The 19583-nt window shown below is 38.4% G+C and overlaps 1 protein-coding gene across 4 annotated transcripts in view; it reads right to left on the bottom strand.

Annotated features, from left to right (window-relative positions):
- maco1b (macoilin 1b) overlaps positions 1-19583 on the bottom strand; it is a 104820-nt gene that overhangs the window by 35379 nt on the left and 49858 nt on the right. For 2 of the 4 annotated variants that reach the window (XM_060847216.1, XM_060847215.1), the window contains 4 exons: positions 11091-11217; positions 7979-8062; positions 3993-4116; positions 911-1089 (listed from right to left, as the gene is read on the bottom strand). In XM_060847216.1, the coding sequence (XP_060703199.1) occupies positions 911-1089; positions 3993-4116; positions 7979-8062; positions 11091-11217 (514 nt within the window). The remainder of the gene's footprint in view (positions 1-910; positions 1090-3992; positions 4117-7978; positions 8063-11090; positions 11218-19583) is intronic. The other 2 variants (XM_060847217.1, XM_060847218.1) reach the window with 2 other exon arrangements.

Raw genomic sequence — 19583 nt, 5'->3', positions numbered from 1 at the left:
CTTCATATATACATTGGTAATTCTGGAAACATACTGGTTGCTGTTTTATCTATTTTACACAATGCATCGTGTATAATCTAGTCATTAGTTTGTGCACTTTCCAAACCAGATGCAATGGATCAGAGCATGTAGTTCATTAATTTTTATGCTAAGATAAATTATGGCACAGTGATAGTTTAAGGACATGAACCAAAGTAGATAGATCGGACTGCATTTCCTTAAAAAATCCACCATTTAACAAATTCCCTAAGTGGATTGATACAAAAAATGTCTAATAAACGAATACCAAGCAAGCTGGAAAAGAATCCTGGTTCAGTGGTTGTTGCTGATAAATAGCTGATGTTATCTAAGCTGATCTCAATACAGAGGAGAAACATTTCCAATAAACGTCTCATACACACACAACCAAGGATTTTAAAAAATTTGGTTTGGCTGATCCTCTTCCAAATGGGAAATAGAATTTGGAGGACTAAGCAGCACCTCTCAATGGTGTTAGAAAGTCATATCTTTACTATCTTCAGGAAAGATCAATAAATGCTAATGCAAGCTATTTTAAAAGAGGCAAATAACCTGTTTCCCTGCCCCGAAAAGTAATTTCCCAAAGAAACAAAGATTCGGATTTAAATGCACTGAAGAACATCAAATCACTGGAGAATGGCAAGGACAAAGGATGACAGAGAAGGGTTTGATGCAGGGCAGAACATAGGTTAGAGTGTTTTGACCAAGTTGGAGTATCTTCAGCTTAGCAAAGTGGTATGCTCCTGCTTTGGCTAGTGATAGAATAAAGTATATTTTAATCTAATTCCTCACTGATCACTAAGCCTTTTTACTTACATCCCAAAGTAAAGCATGGACTACTCCAAAAAAAAAACTAGGGCGTTCTTGAGGATTATCTAAAAGCAATTCTTACCTTCTTCAGCTTCCCTCTCTTGCCTCTGTAGCATCTGCTGCTCAGGCGGTAAGGCCTGCTGTAGAAGCTGCATGTAGAATTCATTTTCTTTCTGGACTTCCTTCTGCTTTCTTAACCGCATTTTATAGCTTACATAACTTTTGAAGCCAAATCCCAGTGTCACCACAGGATAGCCAATGCTTTATCAGGTGCAAAAGAGGGGGAAAAAAAAGTTATTTGCATTTTTTCAAAGAATTAACTCATAAGACATGTCTCATACTAGCTAAGCCAGCATTCATTGCCCATTCCTATTTCCGAGAAGGCAGAGGATAGAAGGGGCAAGGATGACAGATTCCCTTCCTTGAAGCATATTAGTGAGTCAGATGGCTTTTCACAACAGCTAACAATGGTTAAGAGGCCACCATTTAAGATTTTTATTGAATTCAAATTTCACCATGTGTCATGATTTGATTCAAACTCTTATTTGCAGAATGTTAATCTGGAGCCTAGTGATATAGTGCCACTGTTTTCCCAAATTACATTCTTAAAGTATGGTCACCAAACAATTAAAAATGCATACTTACAAAGCCGAACTAAGAAAAACATGTGATAGATTAAATTAAATTTCTGAATTTGCAATGAAAACATTTGTATAAAGTTTCTGCCAAATTTCACAGACTCAAATATTTGTAATCAAATCCTATTCAAACTTTACTGAAAGCTTCTTATTTCTGAAATTACTTAAATTTAATCAGATATAGAGAAGCCTTGATCTTGTAAAGTGACTTTCCCCAAGATTCTATTTCTCTTCCTACTGCTCCTTGGTTAAAAGTGCCAATTTTTGTTGAGCTGTAGATCCATGATCGCAGGACCCTCACAGACAATTTTTCTTGCACATACGTTCTGGCAGAAATTAATAGATGGTGATTAAAAGGAAGAGACCCAATGAGTTTCTTGCTTTCTCTAATCTGAAGACGAGTTTAATGGCAGTGCTTTGATGAACGGCCAAGAGTGAAGTAAGAACACCTTTGTATGGCTCACCACGATACCATATACCTATCCACTGATATGTGAAATTGTCTTGTCATGACCTTTAAACTTCAAATAAATGAATTGATAATAAAAACAAAATCAAATCACAGCTTCAGAAATTTGAATAGCTCTGCAAGTCATACTCGTCTTAAGCTTAGGGCAAAGAAATCTCACTGCTCAGAATTTCCCCAAACAGCAATATTATGAAGTTTAAGTTAGTAACTAATCTGTGATCACCTCAATTCTTGCCAAGTCTTGTCACAAGAGCCAGGCGACAACTCAAAATGTAACTATAGCATTCAATCAACTATTCAGAATAGAATTAATTAAAAACTGGAAAAGATGGATAATTTGGCCTATAAAATCTAATCCTTCCACATCCTATTAACTAAGTCATAGCTCTGGAACATTTATTTCATCTCCTGGAATAAAAATATTCCAATAAAGTCCTCCAAAGTGACAAAATGAGAAATTCAAACACTATTCATCCTCATGTCTCCATTATTTGGCCTTAACTGACCTCACTGCACGCCATTTAGAATTTTAGGTTCTCAGTTTTAACTATCTTTACGCTCTTAATTTTATTTATAACCAGCTATTTAGTCATCTATAATATTAAAGTAATCAAACAACAGTGATGGTTACTTCTGCTTGCAGATCCTCTCACTGAAGCACCATTCTTGATCATTTGTGCAATTATACCAAAAACATTTGAAAGACATTGGTTGGATATATGAATTGAAAGAGTTTAGAGGGATAAAAGACCAAATGCAAGCAAATAGGATCAGTTTAGTTGAAAGTCAGGACAAAATGTTACTGAGGCTTTATTTGGAGTACTGCGTGTAGTTCTGGTCACCCTACTATCGAAGTAATGTTATATTAAACTCCAAAGAGTACAGAAAAGATTTACTAGGATGCTACCTGGGCTGGAAGGTTTGAGTTATAACGAGAGGTTGGATAGGCTGTGACTTTTTTACCCCTGGGGGGTAGAAGACAGAGGTGACCTTATAGAAAATCATGAGAGGCATAGATAAGGTAGATACCACCAGCTGTTTCCCCTACGGGAGGCAAATCTAAAATTAGAGGGCAGATGTTTAAGGGGAGAAGGAAGAGATACAAAAGGGACCAAAGGGGCAATGTATTTCTATACAGGGTAATCTAGAACAGTCTGCCAGAGGCAGTGGTGGAAGCAATTATACCTTTGTCATATAAGAAACATTTAGACAGGACCATAGATGGGATATGTATGGACAGATGGGATTAGTTTACTTGTGAAAACCAGGCAGCATGGGCATGTTGAGCTAAAGGGCCTGTTTCCATTCTGTTGACCTCTCTGATTATGACTCTATAAATGGAACTAGGTCAAATAGGGATGCATGATTGGCATGGATGAGATGGGCTGAAAAGGTCTACTTCCGTGCTGTACGACTCTACAACAGGGGTTGGAATTAATTTTTCCACTTAGTATAACCGGCATTCACTGTGGCAAAAGTAATACATCAAATAGTATGGAAATGCACAAACTTTCTGTTCTCATTCTATTCTTAACAATCCTCATTCCTCAATATACAAGTAAATGGACTCTAACCTAATTCAGAATAATATAAATAGAGCATAGCTTTTTAAACAGTGTTCAAATGAGAAAACAGTTTAAAAAGATTACATGAAAAATGTCACAATTCCCCAAAAATACAAATTAATCAGATTAACCAAAATGGTTGGAACACACATCTGTACCTTTACAAGAATAGCAAGCATATCCAGATGTTGTGATATCAAATAATGTTTGAGTTGCAAGAGCTGTCAGAATTCAAAAGGAATTATTCTGGAGTCTCTGACAACAAGTCATCCTGTGTTAGATTTAGCAATCTTTATTTTGTACTGCTCCTTTCTGCCATGTGGCAGAAGAGTTGGGTAGATAATTACAAATTATAAGTTTTAACAAATGGAAGATTTGCAATGCAGGGATACTAGATATTGCTTGATTTTAGATCCTGAAGACAATTGTGATCTAAAATAACTCAGTTATATACAACTTTCAAATAAATGGCAATGAAAAGAGATAACTCACCAGTGTGCAGCAAAAGGGCGACAAAGGTCTACATGAAAATTTTTTAAATCTTTAAATCTGATTGCTGCTTCTATATAAACAAATAATATCCATAATGATACAGTTGGTAAACATACTCCTCTTTCTGAAAAAGAAAAAAAAATCAACTAAATATTTCAATCACAGGAACAATTCTTCCTTAACATACCAATGAAAACAGTTCTGCCTCTCATAAAAGGCAAAGAAAAGTTCCAATTTTCTTGTATCTCACACCAGCTAAATAATGCAATGCAAACTTGCCAAAAGGCCTTTTCACAAATGGAAGGCTCATCAAATTGCCATATTGTAGGATAACTTCTGCTAGTTGGAATCAGATTGGTCAAAGAGCAATTGATAAAAATTTAGATCCAAGTGACTGCAAGGGAGAAAGAAATAGGGGGTTCCAAGTAGAAGCACTTGAAAACTTTCTACCCTTGCAAATGTCCAAAACGTACAAGTGTTTTGACAAGAGCAAAGACTGTCACAAGGATGAACATAGTGACCACAGCATTAATATACTCAAGGCAACTGGGAAAGGAGTTGAGCAGGAAGGGAATTCTTGAATGATTGCAGACATTCAGGAAATTAATTAAAAGCTCACAACAAACCCCAACTCGAATGCTATCCCAGTGAGGAAGGAGGATTCTAGAAAGGGATCTCTCAACCATGGTTAACAAAGGAAGTCAATTTCAGTTCTGAAGGAGGGTCACTGGATCTGAAATGTTAACTCTGCTTTCTCTGCACAACTGCTGCCAGACCTGCTGAGATTTTCCAACAAATTTTGTGTTACCATTGTAATAGCCTTATTCAAAAGAAATGGATAACAGTAGGCCAGTTAGTTTAATATCGGTCCCTGGCAAAATGCTTGTCAGTTACAAAGAATGTAAAAATATAGTGTTTAGAAACACCATGAATAGTTTTGACTCACTTATCCAAAGAAAGATGTACTGACAATGGAGGTAGTCCAGTGCAGGTTCATTAGGTCAATCCGAAGCATAGAGGGATGTTATGAGAAGCAGCTGAGCAGGTTGGGCCTGTACTCACTGGAGTTTAGAAGAATGAGGGCTGGCGTTATTAAAACAAAATTCTGAGGAGGATGTGTCATGGGAGATGCCAAGAGATTGTTTATTCTTATGGGAAAGTGTCGACTATGGGGTCACTGTTTTTAAGACAGAGATGGAGAAGAATTTCTTCTAAGGGTAATGAGTCTGGGGAATTGTTTAAACTGGTGTGCTGTCGGGGCTGTGTCGTTAAGTGTATTCAAACTTGAGACAGACAGGCTTTCAATCAGTAAAGGAATCAAGAGTTACAGGGAAAGACAGAAGAGTGGAGTCAGCCATAATCTTATTAAATAACAGTAGACCCGATGGGCCGAATGGCCTTTTTCTGCTCTTACATCTTATGATATTGCGACAATTCATTTCAGAAATAAAACATCACAAAGAATATCTTCAGTTTCTTTTTAAAATCTGGTAATTTCCTGCAGGTAACTTTTTATTTTAAATTCGACCAAGGCATCATGCAATGAAAATGCAGCAAGTGACATTGCAATGCAAGTAAGGGGTAATACATTTAAGGAAATCTTTCTCCCTCCACATCATTTCTTCTTTATAGGCCATATGCTAAAAATCAATTCAGGGAACATCCCCTGCATCAACCAATACTGGTCTCGGATTTAGTTTCCAAGACAGAAATAATGTCTTCTCCTTCTCTGTCCCTTAAGGGTGCCATGTGAATTGAACCTTCACAATGCAACTCAGTCTCATTTGAATTAAATAGCCAATAATTCATTAAAAACAAATATTCAGAATGACTACAAAGACTGGTGTAAAGAAATGAAAATATTGGAAATGAGCTAATTAACTCTTTTCTAATTATCTTTCTTTGCCATTGCACCTGCAAATTATAATGGCATACAGGTTTGCAAATGACAGTTCAACAGTTCATTGCCATTTGTGTTATTTTCCTTGATGCATACCAAGCAATTTGCAAGACTTTGACAGTGCTTTTCCTGTAATGGATGCTGGTTAAGTTCATAAACTGACACTCCGACAGATTTAATCTTCCTCTTCCCTAAGGAAAACCATCTTGCCTCCACTTGGTATTCTCACAAATGGCTTGGCTGAGATCAGTGAAGAACTGGGGTCAACCTATGCTTTACCACTTCAAGGTACAGCAAATTAGCACAACCGCAGGAATGGCCATGAAAAGTAAACTTGATAACTATGTCTTCACCTCTCTCAAGAGGGGAACGAGCCACTCGAGAGTTGGGAATTCGTTCTCAAAATTTTCTCCCCCTTTCAGTAAACTTAAACGCAACTTGTAAATTAAATGAAGAGCTCTCTCTTCACAGAACTCACCTCAACTGTACAACGAATACTGGATACTTCATATACTGGCATTATTAAAGCAAAAAGGTGCAAAGAACATTAAAATTCTTTCCCTACAGGCAAGTTATTCAAAATTATATCAGTTTGCAAAATGATGAATTCAACTAACAGAGCTTTTCCTTGCAATTTCATGATTGTCAACATTATGTCAGAAGTATATTTCACAACCTACATTCTAGCTAGTGCTAGATGGATCATTTCACAAACTGACAAAAATCTACCCTCCAACCAGAAAACTTTTGAAGAAAGGTATAAAGCCTAATGGAAAATGCTTGCCTTTTATTACTATATTTGCCTGAAGAACACACTTTATCAATTGAATCATAGTCACCTCAGTAGCAAAGTCAACTTGACAGAATAGAAAAATATATCACTGACTAAAGTAGTAATTCCTCCTCAAAGTAACTGCTTTGCATCCTTCATCATAGAATTTGTAATGAACTGAAAAGAGGATCCAAGTTCCTTTTCGAATATCAAGGTCAGGATATAGTGTTCTGTGCAACAGATGCTGCAGCAGGTGACTTCAGTTATGACCAACTCCTGCCCCACTGCCTGAGTAAACTTATTAGACTAAACATCAGTCAGTTTCTCATTCAACTGGCTGCCTCAACAACCTGAAGGGGGTTGCTGAAGGTCAAGGCTGTGTAGTCACAAACAGCAGTGGGGTGGCAGTGAGAAGGAGTTCAGGGAAGTAAGAGGCATTGCATCTGCATGGTAAAAACAATGACTGCAGATGCTGGAAGCCAGATTCTGGATTAGAGGCGCTGGAGAAGTACAGCAGTTCAGGCAGCATCCAAGGATGTGCTGTGCTTTTCCAGCACCTCTAATCCAGAAGCATTGCATCTGCATGGCTTTCAACAGCCATTGTCCAGCTTCTTGCGAATTGCTACCAGATTGGAGGAAAAAAAAAGGACACCCTTCCCTGCCAACATAGAAAGCAAGTTTCCTTGCTGGAAAAACAATGACTTTCAGGCCTGCCAGGAAGGCCAGGGGCAGGTTGAGACTGTTAAATGGCTTTAATTGACAACTTAAGAACCTTAATTGATGCTGGCTTAAGGTTGCCCATGGACCCTCTCACCCAAAGTGAATTACTGAATGGTGGGAAGGGGATAATCATCTTTCCAGAGCCAACCCACCCAATTATGTTTCTCAAAGTTTTTTTTTGGGGGGGGGGGGGGGAGCAGTAGAGAAAATATTGCATCCCAATGTTCACCTTGTTGTTTAAGTGATCAAGACTATTTGAACTTCCTTTTGGTGGATTATTAGGATAAACAATGTTTATACCACTACAGCCTCAATATACTCAGCTTTAAAAAACTTGAAAAACTATGAAATGAGTAGCAATAACTCTCAGAATAAACAAAGGACCAAGGTATTTGAAATTAAACAGGCCAATGAAACATCAGCTACTGTTTCACATCACTAATTTTTGGTCCAACAGGATCAGTAAATCCTATAACCTTCACAAACTAGTTTGTCAATTTGATTGAAAGATGCTGGCATTGTGACATTTGCTTTTATACCATGAAGTGGATTCTACAGCCCAGTATAGAAAACTATGCATACCACATCACTGACCTGTATGAATGAGCTGACCACTGAGTCCACCATTGGCTGGAAAAGGTGTCGGTTCTTTTTCTAGCATATCTGTCATCACAGGCACTATTTATTTTAAAACATTTTCACCAAATTTAGGCTGCTATTAGTAGCAATCCATTAAATAAAAACACTAACATCAGCTTTATTCATGAAAAGATATCAAGCAAAAGCTAAGTTCTTTTCTACTAGAAGCAGCTGGATAAGCCAACCAGGACTCCCCCTTACCAACTAGACCCATAGCTGCTTTAGTAATTGATGACCAATGTGGCATCTTTTTTTTTATGCGAGTATAAGTAGCAGGACAGCACCACTGGGCCGCTTGAGCATGCTCTGTCATTTAATAAGACTATGGTTAATCTTCTACTTTCACTCCACATTCTCACACCTTCTCTATATCCCCTTTTGTCCTTTAAAAAAATCTGCAGATCTGACTTGAATACACTCAACAACTAGCATCTACAGTTCTCTGGGGTCATGAATTCCAAAGATTCACAGACATCAAATGAAAAAAAAAGTCTCTTTCATCTTAATCCCAAGTGGATGACTGCTTATTCTAATGCTGCAACTTCGAGTTCCAAACAGGATCTTCTGAGCAACTGCCTGTTAAACTTAAGATTCTATAGGTCTCAACAAATTCTCTTCTCATGCTTTTAAAACTCTAGGAAATACAAGAATACTCTACTCCATCTTTCCAAACTGATCCCAGGAATCTGTCTAATGCACTTCTGTTGCAGTCTTTCAGGCAAGTATATATTTCCTTAGATTAACGGATTGAGATGTTTAAAATAATAACAATAAAATGATTAAAAACAGAATACAGTAATCCAGACATGGCCACACTGACACACCATCCTCAAACTATAACTCCTTTACGTAAATATGCACATAACATATCTAATTGATTGTGTACTTGGATGTTAACTTGCTATAATTGTGTTTAGGGATACAGAGAACCCTCCAAATACCAACATTCCTAGTCCTTGCCATTTAAAACAAAATCTGCTATTCAATTTTCCTAAAACAGATCAATAATAGTTATAAATAATTCTGCAAACGTTTTGTGCTCTCACCAGTGTAAGTTGGCTCCTTCCATTGTCATGTCAGTAAACTGACTGACATGACAGTCTCCTCAATTTAACTGCTGTTAGGGCCAAGCATCGATTCCTGCAGTATGCCACTAGTTTCAACTTACTAAACTGAAAATGACCCATTTATCCTGACTGTTTTGTGTCAATGAACCAATTTGTAGTCAACGCTAATAAATTAGAATACAAAAGCCTTCATCTTATGTAATAACCTCTTAGGTGACGTATTGTCAAATAGTTTGAAACTCCAAACGTCATATTTACTGTTATCCTTTTATTCATCCTGTTTGTTATAACTTCAAAAAAAATTAAATCTATTTAGGAAGAACAAACATCCCTGCCACAAAACCATGCAGACACTGCTAAATCATATAATTTTTGAAAAGTACACGATTATAGTCCTAAAAATAGATCCTAGCATTCCCGTTACTATTCCCATTTTTCTATCACCTCATTTTCTCTGTTTGTTTCATTCCACTGCTGAATTAAAATCTTTCCAATCTTCAAATATGCTAGTTTCAGCAACATTACAATTCTCTTCCTTGAATCTATTAACTTCTCCTGTTGTTTTTGGTTTGATTACTTTTTCCTAAGAGTTACTTTTAAGGTAATCTATAATCATTCCAGATTATGAATCAATTCTTTTAATGTTTGTTAATGCTTACTCAGGATGTTTTAATCTAATTTCATAATCTGCTTATTGCAAATTTCCCTTCACATGGTTTGGGATTTCCAGATTTAAGACCTTGGTTTCAATCTTAACTAATTCACTTTCAAACTTACGTCATCATACAATCATTCTTCACCATAGGCTCCTTCACTACAGGTTACAATAATTATTGCTCTCATTGCACAAAATTGGATTGTAAATAACTTATTCTTTTGTTGGTTCCTTGACATACAGATTCTAAAACTAAATGGAATATGTTACAATTTGGCAAAGGACAGATTAGAATCAAACTGGTCCGTGCTGACCATAATGTCCATCCACGCTAAGCCCATTTCCTCACACTTGGCCCATATCCTTCTCAACCTTTCCTATCCATGTATTTGTCCAAAAGCCTTTTAAATCTTGTTAACATACCTGCCTCAACCACTCGTGCTCGCAGCTCATTCCATTTGTATCACCCTGTGTAAAAAGGTTGCCCCTCGGGTTCCCTTTTATTCTTTCCCCTCTTACCTTCAATTGATGCCCTCTAGTCCTCGATTCCCCAACCCTGGGGAAAAATACCGAGTGCATTCACCCTAATCATACCTCTCATTATCTTATACACTTTTAAAAGATTCCCCTCAGTCTCCTACACTCTAAAGAAAAAAGTCCAAGCTTGTCCAACCTCTATCACTCAGTCCCTCGAGTCCTGGCAACATCCTTGTAAGTTTCTTCTGCACTCTTTCCAATTTAATAGCATGGTGCCAAAACACAATACCGGAAGTGCAGCTTCATTGACCTGGAATCTTGGGAAAAGTTCTCCTTTCAGTTAAGACCTATTAGTTTTACCTGTTTTGCCTGAAACTATACAGTATAATATGGATTTGTATTCAATATCTGAGCTTTTGAGTGCATCTTAAATGGTGAAATAAAAAGTATCATGTTTATTCAGGACTACAAATGCAATATTTTCAAACAATACAGATTTGTAACATTATGAATATACTATCACTTAAACCGTAAGACAAAGTAGAATTTATACAGAACAATATAGCTGACAGTTTTTTTATATAGTTGTAAATTCTCAATTACAAAAATTAACCTGACTGCTGCAAGTCAGATACTGAGATATTGACCATAGTTTACTCTTTTCCAGGGAGGAATATGCCTTTCTTCTCTCCCATGCCGTTGCAGCAAAATGGCAGAGATCAGAGCTGTGGCAGCAAGGCTAAACTGGAACCCGATTTTCACCAAACAATGATTAAAATCACGTCCTTCCTTACAAGATTCACAATTCTAAAGTTCACTTGTCTTTCCCTACAAAACAATTTTAATTGGAAAAAAAACTTGAACATACCTGTGTGCCAGACGTACTGAACCCATACATATGTACTGGCAGCAAAGAAAAGCCACTGCACTGGTATGAAGAGTAGGCATATTATGTCTGATGTGAATGCTACACAAACAAAAAATACTGAAAAAGCCTGCAAGAAAAACAGAGCAAAGGAATGCATTACAAGCGCAATCCATATGGTCTTTTGAACTAATACAGTTGAGCTCCCGAAAGGTCAATTCTAATTTCTGAGGCATAGCAATAGAATTAAGCACTGAAAACAACAAATGCTGGAGATTATAGCAGCTCAGACAGCATCCATAGAGAATGGAGTCGAGGTGACTCTTGATCAGAACTGCAGAGGAATCGAGACTTAAAATGTTAGCTTGCTCTCTCTCTCTGTCCCCCCATGGATGCTGTCCAATCCGCTGAGATCTCCAGCATTTGTTGTTTTCATTACAGATTCCAGCATTCACAGTAATTTGCTCCCAAGTATAGTTAATCAGGATTTCAAATTCAAAGGGGGAAATGTGTGGAGGTAGGCAGTTTAAAAAAAACACAAAATAAAGTGCTGTGGGTTCCGAGGGGGCAATATTAGTTTCCCTTCTCCATTTCTCCAATTGTCTACAATCTCAATTGTTTTAACATTTCAAAAACAGATTCCCTGTGGAACGTGGCAAAAGATTTCAAGGAATCTTATATACGTGGTAGATGTTTGGCAAGAGAACCTTCATAGAAAACCCACTGGACAAATTGCTTTCAGTTACAGAATCTGGCAGCTTTTAAAAAACAAAACTATTTTTTAATGGGAATCATTAAGAGAAATAGCTGCACTTATGATTGCAGTGAAAAAGAGCAAAACCTCTGACTTAAAAAAAAACCAACAACTGTCTAATAATCAGCATAGTCTTGTAGAACAATAATAAATGCATTGGACTTAAATTCTCGGCCGAACTTGAACAACTACATCAAAAGTAAACACTTAAAATAGCTAGTTAGTAGAACATAAAAACAAATTAAAAAGTACCTTAGCATCAGAAAACAAGTTGTCCAATGAAAATTCTATGAATAGGGTTTAATTTACGATTAGGTTTCTTTGTGTACACTCACTATAAGCTGAAATAAACTAAGCATGTGGGTGGACAGTCAGTTTTAAGCCAGCCTGGATGGCACTAGGTTAGTTTGTCCCTAAAAGAGATTTATGAAATATGAGATTGTAGAAATAGGAATACCAATATATATCCTTGATGCAATGAATAAAACTGCAGAACTTCAGCAGCTTAGACTATATTTATTACACTTGTTTAGCTATTAAAAGTCTTTCCACTTAAGCTTCTCTAGTTTTTCCTCAACATTTCATCAAACCAAGACATTTGTAGAATACTTATGACTAAATCAAGAATGGCAAAGGGTTTTCAAAAATTACATTTTCATTCCACTTTTAAACAAACTTTGATCACCACAGAAACCATTAGGATACGGTAACTTCTGTCAACAGTCGGAAAAATGACCACAATTTCAGGATTTTAAAAAGTTTCCAAACTGATTAAGCTTTTATCCTTTATGGGAAAATTTGTTGGGACAGTAGCAATACTACTTTCACTTTAAAGTAAATCAATCCAAACCCCCTCCCAAAAATTAGGTTAGCTCAATTGATGTTGTTATTTATCCCAAAGCAGCTTGGATTCTGGATCCATATGCATAATTTAAGTTAGAGACTCAAAAGTTCAAGTGAGAAGTGCAAAAGCCACATTCTTGAGATCCAGGAGTTTTCCAAAGTTTGATATCACTGCAAAGTGAAAATTTACAACCGTGAAGTGAAATTCGAAGGTTTCAATGTCAAGACAAGCGATTGTTTTCTCAATTTGTTGACAAATATGCAACATATACACAGACAAGTTGTCTCCCCTTTCATCCAGCTTTTCGTCATTTATATAAATGATGTGGATATGAATGAGTTCTAGTTAGTCATTTGCAGTTGACAACAAAACTGGCGGTGTATTGAACAGGTTATCTCAAAGTGCAATGAGACCTTGATCAGATGAGCCAATGGGCCAAGGAATGGCAGATGGAGTATAAATTTAGATAAACATGAGGTGTCGCTTTTTGTTAAGGCAAACCAGAGTAAAACTTATACAGTTAATGGTAGTGTCCTGGGAAACATTGCTGAACAAAGGGACTGAGGGGTGCAGGTGCATAGTCCCTTGAAAGTTGAGTTGCAGATATATAGGATAGTGAAGAAAGCATTTGGCACGCTTGCCTTCACTGGTCAGTGTTAAGAGTTGGGACGTCATGTTGTGACTGTACAGGTCATTGGTTTGGCCACTTTTGGAATATTGTGTGCAATTCTGGTCTCCTTATCGGAAGGATGTGATGAAACTTGAAAGGATTCAGAAAAGATTGGCAAGGATTTTGCCAGGTTTGGAGGAATTGAGCTATAGGGAGAGGCTGAATAGGCTGGGGCTCTTTTCACTGGAGCAAAAGAATGAAGGGTTGTGTGAAAGAAGGGGTGATAGTCAAGGTTTTTCCCCCCCCCCCCAAGGTAGGGGAATGCAAAACCAGAGTGAATAAGTTTAAGGTGCGAAGGAAAAGGAAGCGGAGGGTCAATGTTTTCATGCAGAGGGTGGTGGTGCATGTATGGAATGAATTGCCAGAGGAAGTGATGGAGGTAGGTACAACAATTAAAACTAACTGGATAGGTATGTAATAGGAAAGGTTTAGAGGCTAGCAAATGAGACTAGATTAATTGGGATATCTGGTCAGCATGGACAAATTTCTGTGCCGTTCCTGATGAAGGGCTTATGCCCGAAACGTTGAATTTCCTATTCCTTGGATGCTGCCTGACCTGCTGTGCTTTGACCAGCAACACATTTTCAGCTGCTGTGCTTTAACCAGCAACACATTTTCATCTGTGCTGTATAACCCAATGACTCTAATCCAAGTCTTGAATAAATTTTAGCAGCCTCTCTGCAGTTCTGTTTACTGCAGTAGTGTACGTGAAATCACTCCAGTAAGGCTAATTTTGGAGAAGGGATTCCCAGCACAGCTGACAGCTACCTCCACATTCTTCAGGTGGTCAGTTCCAAAAAGCTGATAGCGATCATATGCCTGACACCATAATTTTCATAAGTCTTTGAAACATGCATATTAATGTCACCTGTTACTATTGCTATTAAAAAGCTGCTGCAGTACACATACTCAATTCAAATAAAGGTTTTATTCTGGAATTTGTATTTGGTGTCCTGTATACTAAGTGAAGTTACACAAATTTATCGTAGATAAAGGTAAAGGTGCCATATTCCCAGGTGAGATGACTGGTGGTGGTTTCTGTCACCGGTGCCTCAGGCAAGTATACAGCATTAGAAAGAGGTTTCATGGTAACCTCAGCAGAAATTGAACTCTTATTACTGCTGTCACTCTACATCACAAGCCAGCTGTCCAGCCAACTAAACTAACTGATCTCCTTCTCAATATTGCAGCAAGGAATCATAATCCCTAAATTTGACAGCAGAAAAGGACTGAAACATAGGCTATTCTACACATACATTGGAATCCACCACCGGTTTGGTGCTAAACTCCTGTACATTCCAACTATTTTCCCTGAAATATTCTGAATTTCTGTAATTTTTCAAATACAAATGTAACTTTTGGGGAAAAGGTGCATTCGAGAAGAATATTACACATGGTAACAAGTCAAAACGTAATTTTTGCAGCCTGTAAGCGAAGCTCATTTGGAATAAAGAATGAATTAACAATCTGCCCGAGCAAAGGTTCGGGTACTTTTATTAGGCTACGTAGGAACTCAGACCATCTTTTGGGCTGTTTCTGTACAACTGCAACAGGATAGAAACTTTCACAAGGGAGCAGCAAGATACAGAAAGAAAATTGCTGCATGGAACACTGCATCCTGCAGCATTGTTTTTCAAATCAGCTGGACGGCTACTTTTCGGAGATAAGCCACCAGGGGACTGCAAGGGTTTATCGAATCATAGAAACCAGAGAGAGCAGAAAGAGGTGATTTGACCCATCGCGTCTGCACTGACTCTCCAAAGAGCATGCCACTTAGACCCAAACCCCTCCTGTAACCTCTCCATTTCCCCTGACAAATCCACCTGGTCTGCACATCCCTGGACACTATGGGCAATTTAGCTTGACCAATCCAACTAATTTGCACAACTAATTTAGAAGAAACCAGAACACCCAGTGGAAACTCATGTAGACACAGGGAGAACATGCAAACTTCACATAGTCACCCCAATGCTGGAATTGAACCCAGGTCCCTGCCGTCTTCAGGTTGAAGTACTAACCACTGAGCCACCATTTCACCCAGGCTCCATCCCACTTACATATAAAAAGGTTGTGGGCTTCAATGACTGGGCTACCATTTCTTGTCTATTCTCAGTTACCCTCAGATGGTGGTGGTCAGCTGCCTTCTTGAAGCGCTGCAGAAGATTTGTTGTAGGTAGGCTGTTAGGGAGGGAAATTGAGGATTTTGACCCAGCTATGTATTCCAAATTCAGGATGGTAAGAAAGTCTTGGAGGGGAACTTCCAGGCATTCTCATGCTTTGCTGCCCTTGTCCTTCTATCTGGTAGCAGCCGAGAATTTAGAAGGTGGTGTTCAAAAAGTCTTGGTGAATTTCTGCAGTGCAACTTGTAATCGTACAGTACTGCTACTATACCATGGAGGAGAGAGGAGGACTGGTTGTGAATGTGGTGTCAATTAAATAAGCTGATTTGTCCTGGATGACATCAAGTTTCTCGAGTGTTGTTGGAGCTGCACTCATTCAGTAACTGAATGACTGACATTCCATCACACTCCTTATTTGCGCCTTGTAGATGTGGTCAGGATTTGGAGAGTCAGGAGGCAATTTACTCTGCAGGATCCTCACCTCTGGCCTGCTCTTGGAGCCATAGTATTTATATGGATTGACCAGCTCTGTTTTGGGTTAATGTTAACTTCCAGGTGTTGATAGTGGGTGTCTCAATGGTACTAATGCCATTGAATGTCAAAATGTTAGGTATGTTCTCTATAGTTTGAAATTGTTATTGCCTGGCAGTTATGTGTCAAGCATGTTGTTATTTGTCATTATCAAGGGCTGGGCTCACATCGTTGAGCTTAAAAATGTGTTGCTGGAAAAGCGCAGCAGGTCACGCAGCATCAAAGGAGAAGGAGAATCGACGTTCCGGGCATAAGCCCTGGGTTCAATTCCAGCATTGGGGTGACTGTGTGAAGTTTGCATGTTCTCCCTGTGTCTACATGAGTTTCCAATGGATGTTCTGGTTTCTTCCCACCATCGAAAAATGTGCAAATTAGTTGGACTGGTCAAGCTAAATTGCCCATAGTGTCCAGGGATGTGCAGACCAGGTGGATTTGTCATGGGAAATGGAGAGGTTACAGTAGGGGTTTGGGTCTAAGTGGCATGCTCTTTGGAGAGTCGGTGCAGACGCGATGGGCCAAATCACCTGAAGAAGAGTTTATGCCTGAAACGTCGATTCTCCTTCTCCTTTGATGCTGCCTGACCTGCTGTGCTTTTCCAGCAACACGTTTTTAAGCTCTGATCCCTAGCAGTCCTCACATTTGTTGAGGTCTTGCTGTGCTTTTGCTGCACCCTGCGCACGCTTGATAATTCTAAACTGCCTCTGTTTACTACACAGAGTGACACACCACGCTGAGAACTCGGAAGTCTGCGCCGGAAGAAACAAAGAAAGATAAACATCGATTACAGTTACATTGGAGTAGCTTGCTTAGGGGTGCAGCAAGGTCTGGTGCACAAGATTTCAGTCTTTTGCAGGGTCTGGGCCCATAACCTTCCCAATATCCAGTGCCTTCAGCTGTTTCCAGATATCACATGCAGAGTGTGAAATTGGCTGAAGACTGGCATCTGTAATGCTGGGATCATCAGGAGGCAGCTCAGGTGGATCTTCACCATCCTCACCCCACCTCCCTGCAGTACACTATTCACAGTCCAATATTTGGATGAAAGAACAACAAAAGCAGATGTAAATCTTAGAATCTCTACAAAATCATGGTAAAAGTTAACTTAAACTTGAGGTTGATTTTTATTTTGGGCTATTATACACCAATTGCTTTTTTAAAAAAGTTCCCGGTATAGGTTGCATGAGCATTACATGTTTCACCATTTCTGCCAACTCGATAGCAGTGGCAAGTTATCTCAAATCAAATGCTTTAAGTTCTGTCCTGATACTATAATGATATTCAGATGGAGAATTTTAGGATTTTATCCCAGTTACATAAAAGTGACACCAACAATTTCCAATTGGACCTGAGATTTCACTTGTTTTTAAAAAATAAAACCTTAAGTTATCTTGAGCTATGCTTAGTTGAATAGCAATGCTTAGTTTAGCCATATTGTGATGATGATTTGACATTTATTGTATCCTAACAGATACAGATACAGATACAAGCAGTTCTGGGATTTACATAGGAACCAAAATCTGCAACCCATCCTAAAAGATGAAAACTTAACACCAATCTAGGTTTTTTCCAATATATTGTTTTTATTGCATAACACTGATCTTTTGCTATAAATTCTGTGTCTTATGACCCTGCTATACAGCTACCTGAAGTAGTAGCGCTCCAAAAGTTAATGCTTCCAAACAAACCTGTTGAACTGTCACCTGGTGTTGTGTGATTTTTAACTCAGTCAGATTAAGTTGAGGTCACAACGGGGTACTGCACTGTTCAAGTGCATTTTAGTGAATTGCTGGAGTGTATCATCTAGACAGCACATACTGCACAGAATGAGAACGTGGTCAACACCCCAAGAGACTTCTGCAGTATTGCCCTAGGACTATAATGACTGGCTTTCAACAACTACAACCAGATTCCTACCATGTATAACTCCAGGCAATAAAAATATTCTTTCATAATTTGGATAAATCATGCTTTTGCTAATGCTCCTGGTCACTTTACTCAACCGATTGTTGCTTAAGGCATGCACTGTCATTTTTGCCGATTATAATGGTTATCGATATCCTTAATGTGAGAGTGGATGAGGCGAGAACCTCATGGCAGGCAAGCAGAGCACTTATTGGAATTGGTTCTTGTTCTCTTAAGAAAGGAGTTAGCTATTTGGTAACACTCTTGAAGACACTTTATCACCAATTTGTATACTAAAACAGATAAAAGACATTATAAAGTAAGCATACAAAAGCATTAAGGATGGCAGATGAAGTGATGTATCAAGGTTGCAGCATGCAAGAGCCATTGTGATCTAGGGGAAACATATCTACACTAAATGCTTGACATTCAAGCAGCCTTGGCTGAGAGTTTGAGTTGTAGGTTGAAATAGATATTACACAAAGGGTACTTGGATTCTTTGGAGCAGGGTGCAGTTACTCCACTTAGGGCAGAGTCATCTATTTGTTCAGTAATCAGGGGCGGAAGAGTATGACCACGAGTGATGTAGGAATGGGGGCCCTGAGGGCTAGAGTACAGAAGTGGCAGTTTCTGCAGATGTTCAATAAGTGTGAGACTCCCTCAGACTGCTTGGATAAGATCAGGGTAGCAGAGTGGATTGAAAACTGACCATGATGCTGTGGCACAAGATGTCATTCAGATATGGGGCAAAACAAGAAATTTTACTATACTTCTAGTTGTTGTAGTTGGTGATAGTATAGTGAGGGAGATTGAAACCATTTTCTATACAAAGAGCGTGAGTCACAGTAATGTTGCTCATCTGTTGCCACAATTTGGGTCATCTGCGCAGGCTGGAAAGGAACACCGTGGGAGAGGGAGTAAACAGATATATGTAGGTACCAATGACAGATGAAACTACAAAAGAGGTCTTGCATGGAGTGCAATGAGACGCGAGATACGAAACTGAACAGAAGATTCTCAAAAATTATAATCTCTGGATTATTACCCAGGCTATGTGCAAATTAGCACTGGCCTTTTAAAATTAGAGAGACGAGTACGTGACCCAAAAACTGGTTTCTAGCTCATGAGTCATTTGCACCAGTGCTGGGTAAAGTGGGGGCATCTTTAAAGAAAGCCAATTGTTCTAAATAATCCTAACTTCTTTCTTTCGACTGATGCAATTTGAAGAAGCTAATTAAGAATGTTAAATTGACTAAATATGACCAGTCTGATCCACTAGACTGATTTATTGTTATAAATATTAATTTGTGTACTACTTGAAGGAAACATTTCTTCCAATGTGTTACTATCACCTGTAATACAAACCTGTTAGGATACAATAAATGTCAAATCATCATCTTCACAACATGGCAAAACTAAGTATTGCCATTCAACTGACATACCAGATCAAGTTGTGTGAAGTGCCAATGTGTAGTTCTAGCAGAAATGAAATAGAGGGCTAGTTAGCAGATTTGCTGAGACAGTAATTTTGATTCTTTCATTCTCTTTGCTAATGATTAAAAGACAGCTAGTGGGGCGGGAATAAATAGAGACTCCTTTTGTCCAGTCAGTTTATGTGCACAAACAATTGTCCATATTGTCAGGTAACTGGCCACTTTTGCATTTTCACTGAAGC

The sequence above is a fragment of the Hemiscyllium ocellatum genome, chromosome 30 (assembly GCF_020745735.1).
Source record: "Hemiscyllium ocellatum isolate sHemOce1 chromosome 30, sHemOce1.pat.X.cur, whole genome shotgun sequence".
In the NCBI taxonomy this organism is placed as follows: Eukaryota; Metazoa; Chordata; class Chondrichthyes; order Orectolobiformes; family Hemiscylliidae; genus Hemiscyllium; species Hemiscyllium ocellatum.
Note: the sequence above shows the minus strand (reverse complement) of the source record. Positions and strands in the feature narration are given on the sequence as shown.